General features: G+C 42.0%; 1 protein-coding gene across 7 annotated transcripts in view; it reads right to left on the reverse strand.

Annotated features, from left to right (window-relative positions):
- Nucleotides 1–17,606: 17,606 nt before the first annotated feature.
- The window catches only part of EHHADH (enoyl-CoA hydratase and 3-hydroxyacyl CoA dehydrogenase), a 78,322-nt gene continuing 73,522 nt past the window's right edge, over nt 17,607–22,406 (reverse strand). For all 7 annotated transcript variants that reach the window (XM_057738671.1, XM_057738667.1, XM_057738673.1 and 4 more), the window contains one exon: nt 17,607–21,360. In XM_057738671.1, the coding sequence (XP_057594654.1) occupies nt 20,099–21,360 (1,262 nt within the window). In that variant the 3' untranslated portion in view covers nt 17,607–20,098. The remainder of the gene's footprint in view (nt 21,361–22,406) is intronic.

Consider the following 22,406-nt stretch of genomic DNA (forward strand, 5'->3'; position numbering starts at 1 on the left):
ACAATGAAGAGTAGCCCCCACTCACCGCAACTAGAGAAAGCCCATGTGCAACGAAGCAACAAAGACCCAACACAGCCAATAAATAAATAAATAAATACATTTATAAAAAAAGAAAAAAATAGAAACATAACAGATTGACTCAAACTCTAAGAGTTTAATGTGTGATAAATCAGAACTAGGACAGTGAGGTAAGGAATCACCAATAAATACCAGTGAGACAATTGGATATTGGTATAAAAAAGCATTTACTTATACATATAATAATTAAAAACAAAACTAGAATGAGATCATCTTTGATGAGTTTCTTAAAATTCCTAAGACTCCTTTTCCTTCTTGGTAAAATGGGACTCATAATACCCAGCTTGAGGATACTTTTGAGGAGTAACTTAGATAATGTACGTAGAGCACTTAGCATAGTGCCAGACCATAGTCAACAGGGCTTTCATGAGTCAGAGTGTTAAATATAAACTAGAACAAACAAACTGGTTAAATGATCTAGAAATACAAACAAAAAAACATGTTTATCCAAGTGGTGGAGAAATGAATTTCTGACCATAGAAGCATGAAGGACATTATCAGAGACAGGATGGATGTACAAAAACTTTAAGAAAAAGAAAACAAACAAAAAACCTTTCAAACAAAATGTATTATTGAGAATAAACATATATTATTGAGCTCCTGAGTGAGGTAGCTCTGGAGAGAGTATTGCCAGGCCAGAGAGGGGAAGGACTGAGTTTCAGGATGGCCTGAAGTCTCACTCTGTATTTGTCAAAAAGCCCTTCCAGGATGCACCCAGGGCCTTCGCATGAGCTCAAAGGAACTCACACCCAGCAAAGGTGGTCCCCCTCCCTGTTCTGTCACCCCTGTGGCTAATTTGTCCAGAGCTCTGTGGTCCCTCCTCCTCTAGCTTGGGGGCCAGAGGAGCTTCCTGCGGTCACACTGGCGCTGAGCCACTTCCCTCTCTTCACAGAGGCTGCTCACCTGGCTCAGCTCCCGCCAGTCCAGCTGCCTCTGCCAGCCGCGCCCAGCCCACCTGGGGGCGTGTCCAGTGCCCTCTCTACCCGCTCACCCACCTGTTTAATTCTCATTGTGTCACTTTTTTTCCCCTCTAGTAATCCCAAATTGCATGTCATTCCTATACTCCCACCCCAAACCAATATACCTTCTGTATTAGTCAGAGTTCTCCAGAGAAACAAAATCATTATTTTAAAGGGATTTTTAAATAAGGAATTAGCTCACACAATTATGGAGGTTGAGTAGTCCAGACCCAGAGGAACTCATGGCAGAGTTCCAGTCCAAATTCAAGCCCGAGGGCAGAAGAAGGCCCATACCCCATCTCCAACTTAGTAAAGTAGAGAGAGAGGATTCTTTCTTACTCAGTTTTTCATTCTATTCAGGCCTCCAAAGGATTGGATGAGGCCCACTCACGCTGGAGAAGGCGATCTGTTTTACTCAGTCCACCAATTCAGTGTTAATCCCACCCAGAAACCCCCCCACAGACACACTCAGAAATAATATTTAATCAAATAACTGGGTACCCCATGGCCCAGCTAAGTTCATACATGATATTAACCATCACACCTGCGAAATGTAGTTCATACCCCTAAGCCTTTGTGCAGGGACTGTTCCCTTTGTCTGGACCACTCTCCCCTTTTCCCTTCTTCATCTGGATAATTACTTTGTCCTTTATGACTCAGGTAACTCCTCCAGGAAGTCTTCCTTGACACATCCTCGCTGAGCCAAAAGGCTCTCTTTCACGCTTCATAGCAGCCTGTGTGCTTCTCCCTGAGTAGGCTGCAAATTCCCTGTGGCCCACAGACAGTCCGAGCTCCTAGGCAGCTTGGTTCCTAGCGCAGTGCCTGGCTCACAGCAGTCCTAAGCAAGGTCTGTGCCACCACTGCCCACTACGCGTTTTGACATCACTGTTTGCCCTACTGAAGCTGCTCATACTAATTTAGATAGTGGCTCTCAGCCCTGATCACACACTGAGTCTCCTGGGGAACTTGTAAAAATACCAGTCCCAGCCCCCCCCCCCCCAGACCAAATGAATGGAAATCTCTAGGAGTGGGCCCAAATATCAGGATTTTTTCAAAGCTCCCCAGATTGATTTGCCTGTGCAACCAAGATTGAGAACCATCCACTTAGGACACTCTTCAGACCCCAACTAAGAGAGGAGTTTAATCCTGTAACTGACTAGACAGATGGGAAAGTGAACCCCTGCTGATATGGTTGCTATGCAGCGCTTAGGGGAGTCAGGAAGCATCTCTGCTCCCTCTCAGTACATCCCCGCCAGACACCCCCCTCCATCCCCACTCCCCTCCACACTCCCACCCCCACTAGGCTGAATACTTAGCGAGCTCACTTTCACATCTTCTTGGAGGGTAGATGTTGAAGCTCTTTCTCTGGGAACTGCCTCAGCAATTCCTATGCACCCACATCACTTGTTTGCCTTTGCTGCTAATCAGAGGGGTAGGAGCTTCATTGGGCATTACAGCACCTTGACCCTCAGGTGCTCCCTTTAGAGTCTCAGGGTGGCAGGAGATTAACGGGAGGATCCAACATGAGCCTGAAATATATACAATTTTAGATGCCCTCTTTAAGAAAAAGAACACAAAACTACAAGTCACAAAATTGTAAGGGCCTTCCCAAAGAATTGGAAAGGGGCAGTGCAAGTACCACACCCTGAATTTAAGCTTCAGTAGCTTCAGAGCTGATCTGCTTCTGAGAACCGTAACTACCATTTATTGTGTCAATACATACCAGAGACTTTCCTATGTAGCTCTCTTTGCAACAAACAAGCAAGGATGTGTCATCCTCATTTTACAAATAAGGAAACTCTGGTTCAAAAATGTTTGTTACTCATTTCAGGTCATAGACGTGGCACTAGAATTTAATCCAGTTCTGGCTAGTTCCGGAACCTGGACTCTTTCCACCACACCCGCAGATCTCAACATGTACAAAAGCCGGGCACCCCCAGGGGCCTGGGGTTATTATAAAATGCAGACAAATCCACTATACCAAGTATCACATGTAGAGTGAAAAATTAATGTGACTGGCGTGTATGTGCAAAGTTTTCTACATGATGTAGATGGTGTTGTCATAACCCTGGGAGACAGCCTGTCAGGGTTCTCTGAGGGACTGTTCCTGGTTTAAGCCCTCAGCCAATCCACCAAATAAAACATAATTCTCAGCTTTTAGGTTGTGCATTTTTTGAGATGTGGCAGGTGACATGCTTTGTCCACAGTGTTGCAGTAAATAAAATAGTCATTTAAGAGCACAGGTGTTACTTAATAGTTTTAATCATTGTGTCCTTTCTCAATCAACAAATATAAAAGGTACAACTTTTGTATGAGCACTTGCGAAGCTGTTTTTATGTGAAAGGGGCCCCTGGTGCTGGGAAGGACGGGAGCCCACTGTGTCACTGGTGCAGCGGTACAGCTGCAGTTCCCTGAGCCTGTGGTGGTCGGCCTCCTTCCACAGGACTCCAACTTCTCGAAGAGTGGTCTTTAAAATGAGGGGCTATGAAACAATCCGTTGGGGTAAAAGAAGAATATAGAAGAAATTCTATCTGCACTTATTCCTACCCTCATCTTTTAAAATGTCCATGTATGTCTATGTTTCATAAACTACATATGATCACAGTAGCATCTGTGTATGATTATAAATAAGTACATATTGTATGGAATACTAATTAGGAGCATAGACTCCGGGTCAGACTGCCTTAGGTTTGCCTCTGTGTGTCCTTGGGTGAGAATCCTTTTTGTGCATCAGCTTCCTCATCTGTAAAATGGAGATAATAATACCTACCCCTAAATACATGCAGAATATTTAGAAGAGTGCCCTGCAATAGTAAGGGCTGTGCTAGTTTTTTTCTATGATAAAGAAAGGTAATTATCACACATCCATTGTCACACTAGGGGTGCATTCTCTCACTCAGTCCCTTGCTCTCTCCTTACTCTTTTAACCAAAAAAGGTGTGATCTTAAAAGTTTGGCAATTACTGCTTTATTCTACTAACTCTTTTGGAGGCAAAGAAACAAATGACTCTGGGCATCAGATTAAGATCCCTCCCAAACTGCCTCCTCCAGCTGAAGCCAGCCTCCAGCCTTGGGATCTGACAAATTGCCTAACTCCTCAAGAGTTAAAAAAGGGTGCTAGGGACTTCCCTGTTGGCGCAGTGGTTAAGAAGGTGCCTGCCAATGCAGGGGACATGGGTTTGAGCCCTGGTCCGGGAGGATCTCACATGCCACAGAGCAACTAAGCCCGTGTGCCACAACTACTGAGCCTATGCTCTAGAGCCCTCGAGCCACAACTACTGAGCCCACATGCCGCAACTACTGAAGCCCATGTGCCTAGAGCCCATGGTCCACAACAAGAAGCCACTGCAATGAGAAGCCCGTGCACTGCAACGATGAGTAGCCCCCGCTCGCGGCGACTAGAGAAAGCCCACATGCAGCAACAAAGACCCAACACAGCCCAAAATTATTTATTTATTTATTTATTTATTTAAAAAAAAAAAAAGAGGGTGCTAATACGCAGGGATTATTTCTCTTGTGTTGTCCTCTGGCCCAGCCCCATCCAGGACTGGTTACACAGAGGTTTCCCTCTGATGACTGGAGCCTGGAGAGACCAAGAAACAAGGCTCCACTCACAGCAGCTTCCCACTCCCTCCAAGGAAGAAGAAAGAGGTCTGTGTGCTGGGGCTGCTCCCCTGCCAGGAGCTGGGCAGAACCGCTTCTGACCCCTGGCCCTGAGCTCCCGTTTCCCCCATCTCCAGACGGAGGCATCAGGGAGTGGGAACATCAGCTGCAGAGAAAAGAAGAAAGCCGTGCATTGAGTGGTGCTCCTGCTGCCTGCTTTCCTTTCCTCTTTTGCTCTCTCCAGTGACAATATCATAGTCTGTATCCCCTCGCAAACTCAATGCCCTCAAGCCCAGAGATCGGCTCCTCTGTCTCTCCTGTCTCCCTGTATGTTGTCATCCCAGATTCTCATCTTTCTAAAGGGAAGTCCCAGAAGACCTTTTTGAAGTTCCAGCCCCCGCGCCAGGCTCCTCTCTTTTCCCCTCCCATCTGTCTCTCATGTGCTCAGATAGATTTATAACGTATGCAAATAAATGTAGATGATTAGAAAAATGATTATGTAAATGATGCCTTCCATTTTCTCATCCCAATTCTGGTAACACTAGGAGAAAGTAACGATAATGATTAAATCCTGCCATTGGCAACAACATGGATAAAACTTGAGGGCATTATGCTAAGTGAAATAAGTTAGGCTATATATATGATCTCACTTATATGTGGAATCTAAAAAAAAACCGGTACTTATAGATACTGTAAATTGGTCGACACCAGGGGCTAGGGGAAAGGACCAAGATGAGTGAAGGTGGTCAAAAGATACAAACTTACAGTTGTAAGACAAGCACATTCTGGGCATCTAATGTACAGCATGGTAATTAAAGTTAACAATATCACTTTGTTTTGCTGAGAGAGCATCTCTTAAATGGTCTCCACACACACACACACAGAGTAACTATGTGAGGTGATGGATGTGTTAACTAACATTACGGTAGTCATTTCCCAATATATATGCATATCAAATCATCAGGTACACCTTAAACTTACACAATGCTGTCTGCCGATTGTATCTCAACACAGCTGGGAAGACAGCAACAATTAAGATAGAAAATGGAATCAGTGTGTAAAAGGTAAAGAAGCTGAAATTTAATCTAGAAAAGAAAAGGCAATGGCTTGTTCACAGCAAGATTCAATTTCCACAGAGGAGAAAATAAAAGAGGGCTTTGACCCTCAAATTTCCATTAAAACTTCAAATTTTGTAACAAATTACAGAATCTGACTCCCTATATCCATTAGGTTTTTCCCATTGAAATCAGTGCCTCTTAGGAAACGGTCAAAAGGGCTAATTGCCATATTTTACCAATAGCGCTTACTACTACACTTGTATACAGCTTCTATTATACACTGAAAAAAAAACCCCACTGAATTTTCTGTCTAATAGACCAAACCTTTTCACAGAAAGAACCATACATCCAACTGTTGAATTCTTATTTTTCTTATTCTTATTTTTAAAACTCTTCTCATATTTGTAAGAATTAATAAAGCTGGCTTTTCATGAACCACGTAAAAATAAGCAACTGGGTTTTTTAATTGAAAGAGTATTACAATACTTACTTTGGTAGATAGAACAAGATCTACCAGAAAATTGTGTATATGTTAAGTAGTTTTTTTAAGCTTGAGAAAGTTTATTGGAAGCCAAGTACATGATGGCTGGGAATCTAATAATATCGAATGCTGTTACAGCTGAAATTCTCTCTCCAATTTCTACCTACTCAGATTGCCTATTATTTATAAAACTGACACACATCACATCCACACACAAGCTCTAGGAGCCCACAGAACATTTTGTTGAAAGTTTTAAAAACAAATGTTATTACAGAACCATCGTTAAACATATGAATGATATTCTGTTGCTTGGTTAAACGTGGATCTCTAAACTGGAATTTTTAAGAAAACTTCTTAGCAGCACCATCTAGTGGGGAATGCAGCAAAAAATCCTACTCTCAATATATCCAGTTCATGGAATGATTTATTTAAAGTTTACTTCATAAATTTTGTTCCATTTTCTGATATAGAGTCTAAATTATGAGATATTTCTGAGGGCCAGTTGAATAACTGAAAATACAAAAGTACAGCAAAACAGATTTCTGCAACAGTTCAGAGTTCAAATTCTCATACATTCTAACAACAAATATTCTTGACTTTTATATTTATGTAATGTGATTGTCTTAAAGAGAATTTTTAAATTATACAAAAATATAGTCCTTAGTTCTTTTGTAAGTATTTTTTATTGCAAATCAAAAATCAGGAAAAATGTTATTTGATCATGTGTTCTGTAGTTACGGGTGGGTAGACAAGGCAAAAGTTAGCTTACCAATGGAAATTTAGTTTTTATACCACCTTACATTAAGCTGTGCTGGATAGTTTTCAGCAGACAATAGATGAGCAATCATTCTACAGCTTTTCTTTACTGATGCTAATGTAGCCTGGGCTACTCTCCAGCACGCAGAACACAAGGTATAATATTTTAGAACGGCTCGCCTCAGACAATGAGTAAATTAAGATTTTTGCATCTTCAATAAATACTGCTGATCCTTGAACAACACACATTTCAACTGTGCAGGTCCACTTATATGCAGATTTTTTCAATAAATATACTGGAAAATTTTTTGGAGATTTGTGGCAATTTGAAACAATTCACAAATGAACCACATGGGCTGGAAACATTGAACAATTTAAGAAAAAGGTATATCAGGAATACATAAAATATATGTATTGTAGATACTAGTCTGTCCTAACATAGGCACAAGGTGAGTGATATTTACTATAAAATTAATAATGTGTTAGTTTTCTTATTGTCATATAACTTTGCTTTCAGAGAATTACCTTACTATACAGTATGCCTCTCTCTGGTAACTGGGTAAGCTATATATCACCCTACCATCACAGGTAAGTGGGTTCTTTTAACACAACAATGTTTCCAATACTGTATCATGCATATGACTGTAATACTCTATGCCATAAAATCTTCATAACAATTCATTCATTAGCATATAGGCTAGGCTACCATGAAGTCATCATACTGCTGCTGCATTGTTATTGATGCATGAATCTTATGGCTGTAAATAAATACAAATTTCTTTTCCACATTATCTTTTCATTCTTGATGTCTCGTGTTAGTATTAAGGATAACACCTACCATGTTCTGTATCATATAAGACAATATTGATGTAGGTACTAACAGATGATTCATCTTGTAAACAGACAGCATAAACTAACAGTATTAATAAACACAGTACAGTCTGTAAATGTATGTTTCTCCTCCTTATGATTTTCTTAATAATATTTTCTTTTCTCTAGCTCACTTTACTATAAGAATACAGCATATAATATATATAACTTACAAAGTATGTGTTAATTGACTGTTTATGTTATAGGTAGGGCTTCCTGTCAACAGTAGGCTATTAGTTACTAAGTTTTGGGGGCGGTAAAAGTTATACATGGATTTCCGCTGCACAGGGGGCCAGCACCCCAACCCCCACATTGTTCAAGGGTCAACTGGCATATTGAGCACCTCCTACGAACCAGGCACTAGTTTAGGTGTCAGTTAGAACAACAAACAAAACTCCCAAAATGCCTACTTTCAAGAAACTTACCTGAGCAGAGGGGGCATAGAAAATAAGCACGTAAACAAATATATAATATGTCAGACAGTAATTGTGCTATGGAGAAAATGCAGGATCAAGGAGCTAGCAACAAGGAAGGGAATGGTTGCTCTTGTATGTGAGGTAGTCAGAAGAACCTTCTAACAAGGTGATCCTGAAACATAAGGTAAAAAAGGGAGAAAGTGAGCTATGCAGATAGCTGAGCGCCATGAGTTTCAGGTAGACAGAATAGGACGTCCAAATGCCCTGGAGTGGGAGCTTGCTTGGGATATTCAGAGAACACCAAGAAGGTTGGCTGGGGCAGAATGATCCAAACAGAGAAATAGGGGCTGAAATCAGAGAGGTAGTGGGGCTACATCATGTAGGACCTTGTGGCATCGTAAAGAATCTCATCTTTATTCTAAATGATGTGGAAGCCATGGAGGATTTTGAATAGAAGAGTTGCTTTTGGTGTTGTGTCAATAAGGCCACAGTAAAACAAGGAGGGAAGCAGGGAGTCCCGTTAGGATGCTTTTACCTCGAGTGAGAGAGAACTTAGACCCAGGTATAGCAGAGGAGGCAGTGATCAGTAGTAGGATTCTGAATTCATTTGCAGGCAGAACCACCAAGATGTGTTGACGGACTAGATATGGAGAGTGAAATAAAGAGAAGAGTCAAGGATGACGCTAAGGTTTATGTCCTGAGCAACTGGCAGGATGGAATGGGATACACTGCAGGAGAAGTCTGTATTTGGGGGACTGGAGGATATCAAGAGCTCAATATTGAACATGTTAAGTTTTAGATCTCCATTAGACATCCAAATGTAAATGTCAAGTAGCCAGTCAAATAGGGGAGAGGTCCAGGCCGAAGGTGTGATCAGTGTGTAGATAACATTTAAAGCCTTGAAGCTAAATGAGATCCTCAAAGGAGTAGGTGTGTACATAGACAAAAGAAGAGGTTTAAGGACTATGCCCTGGGGCCTTCCAACATTTAGAGGTGAGGGAGATAGAAAACCAGCAGAGGAGACTAAGAAAGAAGCTAACAAAGTGGAGGATATCATGAGAGGGGGTATCCTGGAATCAGATGAAGCGAGCTTTTTAAGGAAGAGGGAATGATCAATGAATCAAGTAGGATGAGAACCAGGAACTAACCGCCGAATTCAGCAATAAAAGAACTATCAGTGACCTTGCCAAAGGCATTACTGGTGGAGTGGTGGGGATAGACATCCGACTGAAGTAGTTTCAAGAGAGAATGAGAGGGAAGCAACGGGAAACAATGAGAATAATCAGTATGGATGTTTGCTATGAAGGAAAGAAGAGAAAAGCGCTGGTAGCCGGAAGGGGAGACAGGATCAAGAGTTTCTGAGAGAGGAGAAATTTTCTTTCAACAAGATTTTTTTTTTTTTAGGATGGAAGACATTACAGCTTGTTTATATGCTAGTTGGCAAGAAGCCACAGAAAGAGGGGAGCTGATGAAACAGAAGGAAAAGGAGATGCTCACTGGGGTGGTGCATTTGAGTAGGTGAAAGGGGAGGGTATCCAAGCATAGAAGAGGAGATGGGGGTTGAAAGGCACACAGACAGTCGGTTCACAGAAATCGGAGGGACAGCAGGATGTACGAGCTCAGACGCAGGGGGGTGGGTAGATGTGTTGGTGGTACTATGGCAGTTCCCTTCTGGCTGCTTCTATTTTTTTCTGTGAAGAAAGCAAGGACATCAGCAGAGGAGGACAGAGAAGGAGGAGATAGAGCTCAGAAAAAGAGGGGGTATGAAATAGTCCTCTAGAAGAGTGGGGAAAAGAATGGGGAACCAAATGGCTTGGGGAAGTGTGTTGCAGCAGGATAGCCTCCTTGAGGTTAGCGGGCTTTAATTGTTTAGTGAGCACTTCCTTCGCAGAAGTCCAGTCGTCATATTCTACCTTATTCATTTGACACAAAGCACATTACATCCTATCATCATGTAACTGTTTTTGAGAGTCCTACCTCTCTTTTTTTTCTAATTATACCGCACATGTTTCCTAAAAGGGGCTGAGACAATTTACATACAATAGAGAATTATTTAAAACTACATAACTGAGGGCTTCAGAAAAAAAAAAAAAAAGAAGAAAGAAAAGAAAGAAAAGAAAAAAGAAAAGAAAAGAAAAGAAAGGTATGTGTGGGTCAGTGCTGCTGTGACTATGTGGCGTGGTCTACTTCTAGATGCAATGTTATCACGTCCATAGGGTTCATATACTAAACCTCTACCAATAAGAAAGGTGGTATTTGGCCCCAATATTTACTTTATGTTTATTTCTCGATTATTCAGAAGCTGGCTGGTGAAGCCACTCACTGGAGACTCCTTTGAAGACTCTAAGAATTTAGGCCATGAAGATGAAGGAATGTTCAGAGAACATTCTAAGGATAAAGGCGATTTTGCTGGTGGAAATTGTGAATTCTAGAGGACTCAAGGGAAGGATTTAGAACGTTGAAGAAGACAAGGCATCAGATTAGGTGATGTACAGAGTTGTACAGGGAGGAGAGTCCAGGCAATGAGGGATGGCTGGGAGACTGGGGCTTCTTGTACTGAATGACCAAAGCAGGGACAAGGTGTGAGGAGGGAGCTGTGGGAGGGCTACAAGGCAGAAGCTGTGTGTTGGGGGCTGTGGGGCACAGTCCATGTCCCTGCTTTCAATACTAAGACACGTATTCCCTCAGCCGCTGGGAGGAGCCAAGGACCTGAGTTCCACGAATGATATTCACCTTGGCTGAAGGTAGATGCCTTGTCCGAGGCCATGCCTCCCTCCCTGGGGGCAACCCACATCCAAAAATGTGGAAGTGCGAAGGCCAAACCCCCTTGCCTCAATTCAGGACATCTCTGAAGGGCCGTCTGAGCCTCAGAGCTCCCCAAAGATCTGCTGAAGCTTCTGCTACATCTGCCTCTCAAACTCCTCCTTCTGCTCAATCCTGCTTTCTTCACTCCGTTGCAGATGTTATTCCCAAGAGCACTCACCAGTAGACTTCCTGCATGGAAATCTCTGTTTCAGAGTCTCTTTCCTGGGAAATTTGTTCTATGCCAATTGCTAACAGAAGTGGTCCTAGGAAGCAAAATCTAAAATGGGACTTTAGAGCTGGATTACAGACCAGCCAACGGGCAAGGAAAACATCATCTGGTGCTAAGTGGAGTATTGAACGCTCCTAGCATGCTGTAACTGTGCAAACGTTACAACTTTCATCAGTGGAGAAGTCAGGATGGGATATCTGTAGAAGGTAATGAGGGCAATATTTCAGGCATTTGAGAGGTTACAGGAAGTTGTAATTACATAGATTCAGATCGCTGTTGTTGGGGGCTATTCCTGTACTGGAGAATACAATAAAAGGCATGAAGCTGATTAACTATCAATCTAAGACAAACTGTGAATGTCAGAGGACTTCCCTGGCAGCATATAAGAGACGTATCTCCTGTAGTCACAGGGCAGAAAAAGCAGAGGGTCAGGCCCAGGATTTAATTACAAGGCAAATGGAATTTCAGAGAAGGGTGAATTCTCTTGGCAGTTCTGCTTTGCCAAGGTTAAGGCCTTGATTGAAAAGAAGTGGGACCCTGTGACTGGCAATGGGGACATTTGGGTAAATGAATTTGAAAATATCAGATTCTAAGTTCCCCTGAGTGTTTTGGGCCTGCAGAGGAGGCCGGCCCTTCCTTCCTAAAGACTCGTGCTCCTCCCTGGCTTGGAGACAATTCAGAGGTTTCCATTATGCAAGACACACGCCCAGCTCAGGAAATAACTCCCTTCCTTGGCATCAGAACAATAACTAGAGTTAAGTCACAAAATAACCCATTCGTGGAAGTGCTAAGACTAAGGGAAGAAAGGGTTTATATCCTCAAGGAGGTACTGGATCCAGCCAAGAGATAATGGCAAAAGCTGGGAGAGTATGTTTGAGAGCGGACCCTGAGGGGGCCGGATCAAGAGGGGCAGAACATAAACTTTGCTAGAGTGAGTTTATAGATATGGAAACTTTTTCCGTGATACAGGATTTAATGCCCAGGCAGACTCTAGGACACGTTACTAACTCACAGGGGGAGGCAGGACTATAGATAAAAAAAAATATCAGCAAGGCTACATAGAAAACTTGACTAGCATAATTAACAAGCTTGATCTTTAAGCATAGAATCCCATATTCATCAAACAGCAAACGTATATTCTTTTCTAGCACACACAACTATTTACAAAAATGGATGACGTGAAATCAGAAGAAGTCTATCACACACATACCAAAGAGCTGCTAGCACATGGATCAATGGTTTCCAAACATCTTTGATCAGGCACCTCCAGTGTTGCAGGTTCCCTGGGAAGCAGACTCAGAGATGGAGATGAGTGCACATGTTGTTTAGGGAGGGTTGTTGGGAATAACACCTGTGAAGGAGAGGGAAAGAGGCAGGAAAGCAGAGCGAGAAGTTGAGCTGCAGTTGTTTACTACGAACGAAGGCCCCAGCCCAATGGCATTGGGAGCTCTCAAGCTACGTTAGCCCTTCAGAGCTGGGGCAAGAAGATCAGGTGTTTATACTCCTGTGTTGAGCAGTCATTGAATACACGCTATTTTTTCACTAAATTTTATTGCAGTATAATTGCTTTACAATGCTGTGTTAGTTTCTACTGTACAGCAAAGTAAATCAGCTATACATATACATATACCCCCTCTTTTTTTGGATTTCCTCTCCACTTAGGTCACCACAGAGCACTGGGTAGAGTTCCCTGTGCTCTACAGTAGGTTCTCATTAGCTATCTATTTTAGACATAGTATCAATAATGTATATATGTCAATCCCAAACTCCCAATTCATCCCACCACCACCCCCTTCCCTGAAAACAAGCTATTTTTGGAAGAAGCTGTGGCCTTGTGCAAGGTAATCCCAGAAGAAGGCCATTTTCTGGTAGCACTTCTAGCAACTGGGAGAATAAAATTCTCATTCTTAAAAGAGGATCTGGGTAGGCCACTCACCTGATATGGCCCACACTCTGTCTATGGAGTGTGTTTCTCTCTAAATAAATCCACTTCTTACCTATCACTTTGTCTCTCACTGAATTCTTTCTGTGATGAGACATCAATAATCTGAGCTTCAGGCTTCCCTGGTGGTGCAGTAGTTAAGAATCCACCTGCCAATGCAGGGAACATGGGTTCGATCCCTGGGCCAGGATTCTGGTCCCACATGCTGAGGAGCAACTGAGCCCGTGGACCACAACTACTGAGTCTGTGCTCTAGAGCCCATGAGCCACAACTACTGAAGCCCATGTGCCAAGAGCCTGTGCTCCACAATGAGAAGCCACCACAATGAGAAGCCCGTGCACTGCAAAGAAGAATAGCCCCCACTCTCTGCAACTAGAGAAAGGCCCGTGTGCAGCAATGAAGACCCAACACAGCCAATAAATAAATAAGTAAATAAATAAATAATTTAAAAAAAAGAAATTAAAAAAAGAAAAAAAGAACGTCTGGGTAGCACATGACATAAATGTTGAGTATACATCTCTAATACATAATAATAGGATGTTTATAAATGATATACTTGTACTACTATATTGACATATATATCCGTTTTAAACATAACAAAATAGAAATTTATAAAGAATGAGATAGTGATGAAATAAACAATGTATTAAAACATTTTGCTAATAGGTGATTGTTTCATACTACTATTCATTAAATAAGACATAATACACACGTAGGGCAGGTAAGCTTCATCATGAATGGTAGGTTGTAAGTCAATACTTCTAAGAATCTTCTCGATAATTTCAGTTTTTTTGGCCAACCTCTTGTCTGACCTGACTGCTTGCATTATTTGTATTATCTTCAACTGTGCTTTCTTTCAAAGAAATTTTTTGAGTGCTGTCTTTGAAGGAATCTTTCGTGAGGGTTCATTTAGTTAAATTAAATAATTCAGTCTAAATATCCACTTAGCCCAGCATACGGAATCTGCACTATTTCTCAACATGCTGGAAGCAAGTGTAGGAGGGAGGCGGCCACTGTCAACCTCCCTGCATGCTGGAACGCACCCTCCTCCCTCGCGATGCTCCTCTCCTGACGTGTGGCTGCTGAGACGCAACCTGGCGAGGACAAGGGTGTTCTCATGTACGTGAAATACTAATAAACACGAATCTCTTGGGTTTTAGACAAATAAGGAGCAAGAGCAGTTCTAAATATTTCCTGCCTGCACCTCTATGGGTCATCTTTCACACCACCTTGGGAAGGGTGCCCCATTTTGGAGATCTCCGGTCTAGTGAGCAGAAGGTGTGTGCACCGCATATCCAGCACCTCCCTTTTGGTCCGTACTGAGAGATACTGCTTCCTGAATTATTCTTCTTTCCGTCTTCCTTTCTGATAACATATCTTTTGTTAGTGTTTTCATCTCTAATCAGGTAGGAGTCAATTTGAGGTTTAAGTAGGCCTGTGAGACTGTTGCCTACTAAGTTGATGTCATCATTTCTGCTATCCCTTTGTCTTTGTGGTCCAGTTTTTAAATTAGGTTCAGGATCTTAGTCGTGTCTCCATGAACTGCCTACAACAATTATATGTGAAACATAACATACAAGTTTCTGAGCAATTCAACATCAAGTTGAAAAACACATCACACTGGCAAAACATTGTTTTTCTTAAAACAAGAAATCCTGTTTAACGAGATCAGATTCTCAAAGCTGCCTGTGTGTCAGAATGACCTATGGCACTGAGAAAAACAAAAAGAAAACGAAACAAAACCCACCCATTGTTGGACCCCACCTGCATTAGTTAGGATTAGAGTCAGCTGTGAGGAATTAAAGACCTACAGTGATAGTGTCTTGACCATGATGGGAGTTGATTTCTCTCTCACACAAATGACTGCTGGAAGGCAGACTAGCACCTCTGCTTCGTGAGGTGCTGGGGAACCAACCTCTTTGCAGCCCTCCTTTCTGCTATCCCTAGGGACCTTTGTCCTTGTGGTCCAGTATAGTGGGTTGAACTCCAGCCTTCACGTCTATGTTCCAGGCAGCAAGATGGAGGAAGGGACAAAAAAGAAACAGGAAAAGGATGCATATCATCTGATCCTTAAGGTAGGTTCCCCAAGGCTGCCATGTGACACTGCCACTTACATCCTATTGTCTGGATCTTAGTCACATGTTCACAACTGGATGCAAGAGAAGCTGACAATGATACTGTGTATTCTGAACAACAAAATACTCAGCTAAAAATCGAGAAGCTTATTGCTAAAAAGAAGAGAAACTGGGAGACAGCCAACAGTCCCTGCCAAAACTTACAAATCAGGAACTCTCTAGGCCTTGGAGGTCTTCAGGAATCCAAGTGCACTTATGATTTGGTTGGAGAGATATTGCTGTACCCCATCCGAAGGATCTCATGTTCAGAATTAGCAACTGCTTCTGTGCTCTCTTAGAGAAGTTGTCAAGATGTGCGCAAGGTTGATTGCATCAGCTCTGCGCATGTCATTTTATCAGATGCTTTCAGGCATCCCTCTGCCAGCCTATCTTAAGTTTGGTGAAAGAGAACAAATAAATATTACAATTGAAATACCCTGGAATTCTTTTAACAATATTTTTTTTAATTTTTATTTATTTTTTAAAAGTTATTGAGATATAACTGACATACAATAAACTGCACATATTCAAAGTGTACAATTTGATTTTTTATTAGTCATCTATTTTATACATATTAATGTATATATGGCAATCCCAATCTCCCAATTCATCCCACCCCACCCCCCAACCCCTTCCCCACCTTGGTGTCCATATGTTTGTTCTCTACATCTGTGTCTCTGTTTCTGCCTTGCAAACCGGTTGATCTGTACCATTTTTCTAGATTCCACATATATGCGTTAATATACAATATTTGTTTTTCTCTTTCTGACTTACCTCACTCGGTGTGACAGTCTCTAGGTCCATTCATGTCTCTACAAATGACCTAGTTTTGTTCCTTTTTGTGGCTGAGTAATATTCCATTGTATATATGCACCACATCTCCTTTATCCATTCATCTGTCGATGGACATTTACGTTGCTTCCATGTCCTGGCTATTGTAAATAGTGCTGCAATGAACATTGGGGTGCATGTGTCGTTTTGAATTATGGGTTTCTCTGGGTGTATGCCCAGTAGTGGGATTGCTGGGTCATATGGTAATTCTATTTTTAGTTTCTTAAGGAACCTCCATACTGTTCTCCATAGTGGCTGTATCCATTTACATTCCCACCAACAGTGCAAGAGTGTTCCATTTTCTCCACACTCTCTCCAGCATTTACTCTTTGTAGATTTTGACAAGAATTAAAAGCGCTGTTCACCTGTCACATGTTCCTCTTTCTCAGGGTGCTAGGAAAAAAATACTAGGAAGAACAGACAAGATGTACAGTTGACCCTTGAACAAGGCTGGGGTCAGGGGCTTTAATCCTTCCCCCAGTCTACAAATCCACCTAAAATTCATAGTGGGCCCTCCATACATGCAGTTCCTCAGTATCTTTGGTTCCTACATATCATCAGATTCAATGAATCGTGGATGGTGTAGTACTGTACAGTTCAAACCTAAGTTGTTCAAGGGTCAAATGTAATCTTTTACTAAAGATTTGGTCCATTAGAGACTCCAATCGTAATAGAGACTTTCCTTTTACTTTTGTCAACTAACTTTGTTTAGAAACATACTTACAGCAATAGAAAGAAGAAACTGTTTGGGGCTTGAAACCGCTACACCACGGTGGGCCCTGGAAGCAATACTGGGTGCTGTACAACTCCATGGGTACTACTCACATTAGTTCTATGTGAACGGCAGCTGCCGGGAGCATGGTATAAATGGTGTTCCTCAGAGTTGGGTAATGTTGCCGTCCTGCCAGGAAGCAGTGTAGCTTGTCTGTTAATCTCAAAATACACATAAACTGGCAAAATAACCACGTGGCACTGACGGTTCCAAGAAGAGCCAAAGACTATTCTGTTCTTAAAGAAAGCTGTTTTTAAACATAGTCCAGAGAACTTGATTTATATTAATTTCATCAATGTCTACCAAAAGGGGTCACCTAACTGGTCAATCTGCAACATTTCAGACTTCCCAGGTGTAACAGGGATTTCTGTAACATTTCTGTAACACCATTAATCACGGGGGTGTAGGGTCCCTCAGGTGCCTTCTTGTGAGCACACCTGTTCCTGCTGGAAAGGAACACACGGATAGAGACCGCAGCTGCACGGTGGCTTTCCTGATTTAAGGGACAGCATCACTCTCCTCTTTAAAGCTGGAGTATCACGGCAAAGCTTCAAGGGCGCTTCTAACATGTAGTTCTTGTCAGAGTCAACTACCATTAGAACACATTTTAAAAATGTCATCCAGATGGTATTTTTTTAAAAAGATAGTTTTAAAATTATTAACAACAACCACAACAAAATAAACTTTTAAGCAAGTGCATTTTCAATAATGGGACAGGATGTCTTGGAAAGGTTTCTTCACATCAACCACTGTTGTTTGTCGGATCCAACAGTTTGAATCACTTTTTCCTCCTTTGATACAAAATAAGGATAAATGAACTCACGCTTCTTCTTCCCATTTTATATCAATATATAAAGTATTGGTCCTTAACACTTATTGGGTCATAGACACTTCAGAGAATACGATGTAAGATATGGCACCTTTTCTAAGAAATGCACTCAGATACATATACACAAATACTAGCATAAGATTTCAGGGATTATTGACTCAAAATCTATTCACAGACACTATAGTTTCAAAACCCCAATCTAGAGGAGAAGGTAGGATGAAAATAAGTTTTAAGAACTGAAAAAAAAAACAAAACAAAACCTCAAAGTTGAAATCTACTCAAGGTCTAAAGAAGGAAAATTTGAAATAAGTTTACATTAATTTGAAACCAAGTCACTTCGGAGACAGAGTTAATATTTTCAGGAATTTCTTCTATTGATGTTTTTCATTTCAAGGACCAATTTATAGAAAATCCAGCAATACACATCTCAAAAAGTATTCTAAATTAAACTACAATTCAAAGCAACCTCTAGAAGTTTTTTTGGCTTGTTTTTTACAATAGAAAAATTGTACTATATTCTTTCAATATTTCTTTATCAGAACTTTTGGTAATTTTGTTGGGGTTCAATGGTGAAACTACTGTAAAAAACAGTTCATTTACATCACCCCAAAAGACACTAACCTAAGCCCATTTGTTTCTTTGTTTACTTATTTAGTAACTTTATTAACATATAGTTCACACAGCACACAGGTCACACAATTAAGGCACACAGCTCAATGGTTTTTAGTAGGTGCACAGAGTTATGCAACCATCGCCAGCATAATTTCAGGACATTTTCATCAACCCAGAAAGAAACCCTGCACCCATTAGTAGCTACTCCCCATTCCCCACCCTCACTCATTCCAGCCTTAGGCAACCTGGAATCTGCTTTCTGCCTCAATAGATTTGCCTGTTTTTTCATTTAGCACAATATTTTCAAGGTGCATCATGCTGTAGCATGTAAGAGCACTTCATTTCTCTTTAGGACTAAATAATATCCTATTGCATGGCTATTCTACATTTTATTTATCCAGTCACCAGTTGATGGACATTAGGGTTGTTTCCAATTTGGGCCTATTATGAATAATTATGCTGTAAACATCTGTGTACAAGTTTTGTGTTGACGAGCCCCTCAACTTTTTTTTCTTTAAGAACTTTTATTGAGGTACAATTGACATACAATAAACTGCATATATTTAAAGTGTACAACTCGATACTTTTTTTCTTATTAGTAAGGTGTGTATTAGCCCCTCAACTTTTAACCATGTAAGGCAACAAGTAAAAAAGAGAAGAATTCTTATAACAAAATTATACAAAATTTGTTTGGCAATAATTTTAGATTTGTTAAGACTCAACCATTTCATACCCAACATCACAAAGGCTTCTCATGACTGGGAAACACATTATTACTTTACCACAGAATTAGAGGAGGTTTGATCCCTGAGAGCCCATCTTACACTAAGTCAACAACTTACTACTTTCCCTTACTTCTGCTTAAATAGGAGAGTACATGAAGACCAGGTTGTGGACATCCAGGGGTCTGGAGGAAACTATCATCAAATGTTACTGAGCCCTTTGCAAGCAGCAAGGACAACTATGTGCACGGGCCTTGGACAGAAGTGATACATGGAGCACGACTTGCCACGCGACCCTGACCGCCCCATTCTGGCCTGGAGTATGTGCTTTCCTCACCAACTCCCAACCATGCTTGGCCTGAACGTCAACACAGCTCTGCTGTTGAGACTCTGCCTCTCCCTGGGCAGCTTTCCAAGCTCACTCATAGAGACCGTTACTGCTGACTCTACCCTGTCAACCACCTCCACTCCACCTTGAGACTCTGAAGTGAACTTTGTCACAGGCGTCCTTGCTGCATGAATGCCCCTCCAGACTCCAGGTCTGTCAACCGCTGCTGTGCAAGATGCTCAGGGGGGCACAGTGAGTGTCTGGTGAGTGAAGGGCCCGTGAGATTGCCTATCAGGGCTACGTGTGTGAAGCTGAAAGGGCTCAAGTGAATTAGGCATTGATCACTTAATAACTGATGACATATTTCTCCAATGATCAGAGAACTTGGGAACCTCAACTTATTCCTGAGGCTCTCTCCTTAGCTATCATGGTGTTAACACAAATTTGTTCACTGCAATTGAAATAATTTATCTGATAGGGACAGATTCCCAGACAAAGGAAGCACATGCCTTAAGAGTTGAGCCATTAGAATCTTTATCGGACAGAAGACCCACAGAGGAGTTGTAGCCGGCCAATGATTTCTTTTGCTTTGTATTTCAGAACAATCTTACTTTGGATCTTTGGATTTAGCTTCAGTGAAATTCAGTGAGCAATACCTGATGCCAGCATGTGAGGCAAAACCTGAAAGGCTGAATCACAGTTTACTGCTGGGGAGTCCTGCCAAGCTTTGCCACTCTTTCAGAGGAGGGTTTCCCTGCGAAGCCAGTTTTTTCAGATAGTCACAAGGCTCCAGTTGGGGAATATCAGGATTCTGCCTGTGATATTTCTGCAACTTCTCTAGCACTGTGGGCAACCCAACTGTGGACGCATAGAACATGGGCCCACCCCTGTGCCTTGGCCAACCATACCCGTGTAAATAGACAATATCGATGTGCTCTGGGGTAGATGCTATCCCTTCCCCTAAGATGCGGAATGCTTCATTGATGAGTGAATATAAGCAGCGCTCAAGGATCTCATCCCGGCTAATGACACGTGGGTCAATGTGATGGGTTTCTCTGTACTGGGTCAGAAACTTGGAAAGCCAGGGATCAGGTGTGTGAATCCTACCCAATGGCTTATCGTAAAGGTACCAACCCTTCCCTGTCTTCTGGCCAAAGCGTCCTGACTCACAGAGCATATCAGGAATTGGGCAATATCTGGAGCTGCCTCGCTTTCGGGCAGGAGTTCCTGGAGGCAACGCAGGTCCGGTAAGACCTTGCCCTTTCCGGGATTTCCAACCTACATCCAACCCAGCAAGATCAGACACTCTAAAAGGTCCCATTTTGAAACCAAACTCTTCCAGCACCTGATCTATCTCCTCTGGTTTACTGCCTTCTTCTAATAAGAAATAAGTCTGCCTATAATAAGGGGACAACATTCGATTCCCAACAAATCCAAAACAATTGCCTACGACTACTCCAATTTTTTCAATCTTCTTTGATAAATTCATAACAGTGGCAATGGTAGTAGGGGAAGAGTATCGGCTGGGAATAACCTCTAACAACTTCATGACATGAGCTGGGGAGAAGAAGTGGGTGCCAATGACCAAGTGAGGACGATTGCTGGCAGACGCAATCTCATCAATGTCCAGGGCTGAAGTATTGGTGCACAAAAATGCTTCTGGCTTGCACACGGCTGACAGTTCAGCAAAGACCCGTTTCTTCAGGTTCATGTCCTCAAATACTGCTTCAATGACTAAATCCACACCACTAAGCTCTTTCATAGATGTGGTTAACCTGGGTTTTGGTCCTGTCCAAGGGTGGCCGCTCTGCTGCATTTTGGATGCTTCCTTTTCCAAGATGGAGGTTATTATCTTGTTTGCAGTCTCTAGCTGCCTCTTGTCTGATTCTACAGCAATCACAGGGATCTCGGCCTTTGCTAAAGATACGACGATGCCTCGGCCCATTGTTCCCAAGCCTGCAGACAAGAGAAACAGAGACACAGATGTAATACAAAGAAGATGTGGCACACACATACGACGGAATATTGCTCAGCCATAAAAAGGAATGAAATGGAGCTATATTTAATGAGGTGGATAGACCTAGAGACTGTCATACAGAGCGAAGTAAGCCAGAAAAAGAAAAACAAATACCGTATGCTAACTCATATATATGGAATCTAAAAAAATGGTACTGATGAACCCAGTGACAGGGCAAGAATAAAGATGCAGATGCAGAGAATGGACTTGAGGACACGGGGTGTGAGGGGGGGTGAAGGGGAAGCTGGGACGAAGTGAGAGAGTAGCATAGACATATATACACTACCAACTGTAAAGTAGATAGCCAGTGGGAAGTTGCTGTATAACAAAGGGAGAACAACTCGATGATGGATGATGCCTTAGAGGGCCTGGACAAGGAAGGTAGGAGGGAGTCGTGGGAGGGAGGGGATATGGGGATATATGTAAAAATACATCTGATTCACTTTGGTGTACCTCAACAACTGGTACAAGAGTGTACAGCAATTATATTCCAATGAAGAGCTTAAAAAACAAACAAACAAACATGTGGACACCAGGGGGGAAAGGGGGTGTGATGAATTTTACAGATTGGCATTGACATATGCACACTGTTGGGTATGAAACAGATAACTAGTGAGGACCTGCTGTATAGCACAGGGAACTCTATACAGTGCTCTGTGGTGACCTGGGTGGGAGGGAGACCCAAAAGGGAGGGGATATGTGTATACATCTGGCTGGTTCACTTCGCTGTGCAGCTGGACCTAGCACAACACTGCAAAGCAATTATAACCCAATAAATATATAAAATTTTTTTTAAAAAGGGGTGAAGGAGAAAAAGAAGGATTCAGTGGTATTGGGAGCTGGGAAATTACTCAGTGAATGGAAGGCTTCTGTGGAAACGTGGCATTCAAAGATATCAATTCAAGGACTACAAGTAGACTGAATACTAGTTAAGGTTAGGCACTGTATTATGTGCTCCAGAGGGTATAACAACAAGTAGGATTCA

The sequence above is a fragment of the Hippopotamus amphibius genome, chromosome 6 (genome assembly GCF_030028045.1).
Source record: "Hippopotamus amphibius kiboko isolate mHipAmp2 chromosome 6, mHipAmp2.hap2, whole genome shotgun sequence".
NCBI classification, from domain to species: domain Eukaryota; kingdom Metazoa; phylum Chordata; class Mammalia; order Artiodactyla; family Hippopotamidae; genus Hippopotamus; species Hippopotamus amphibius.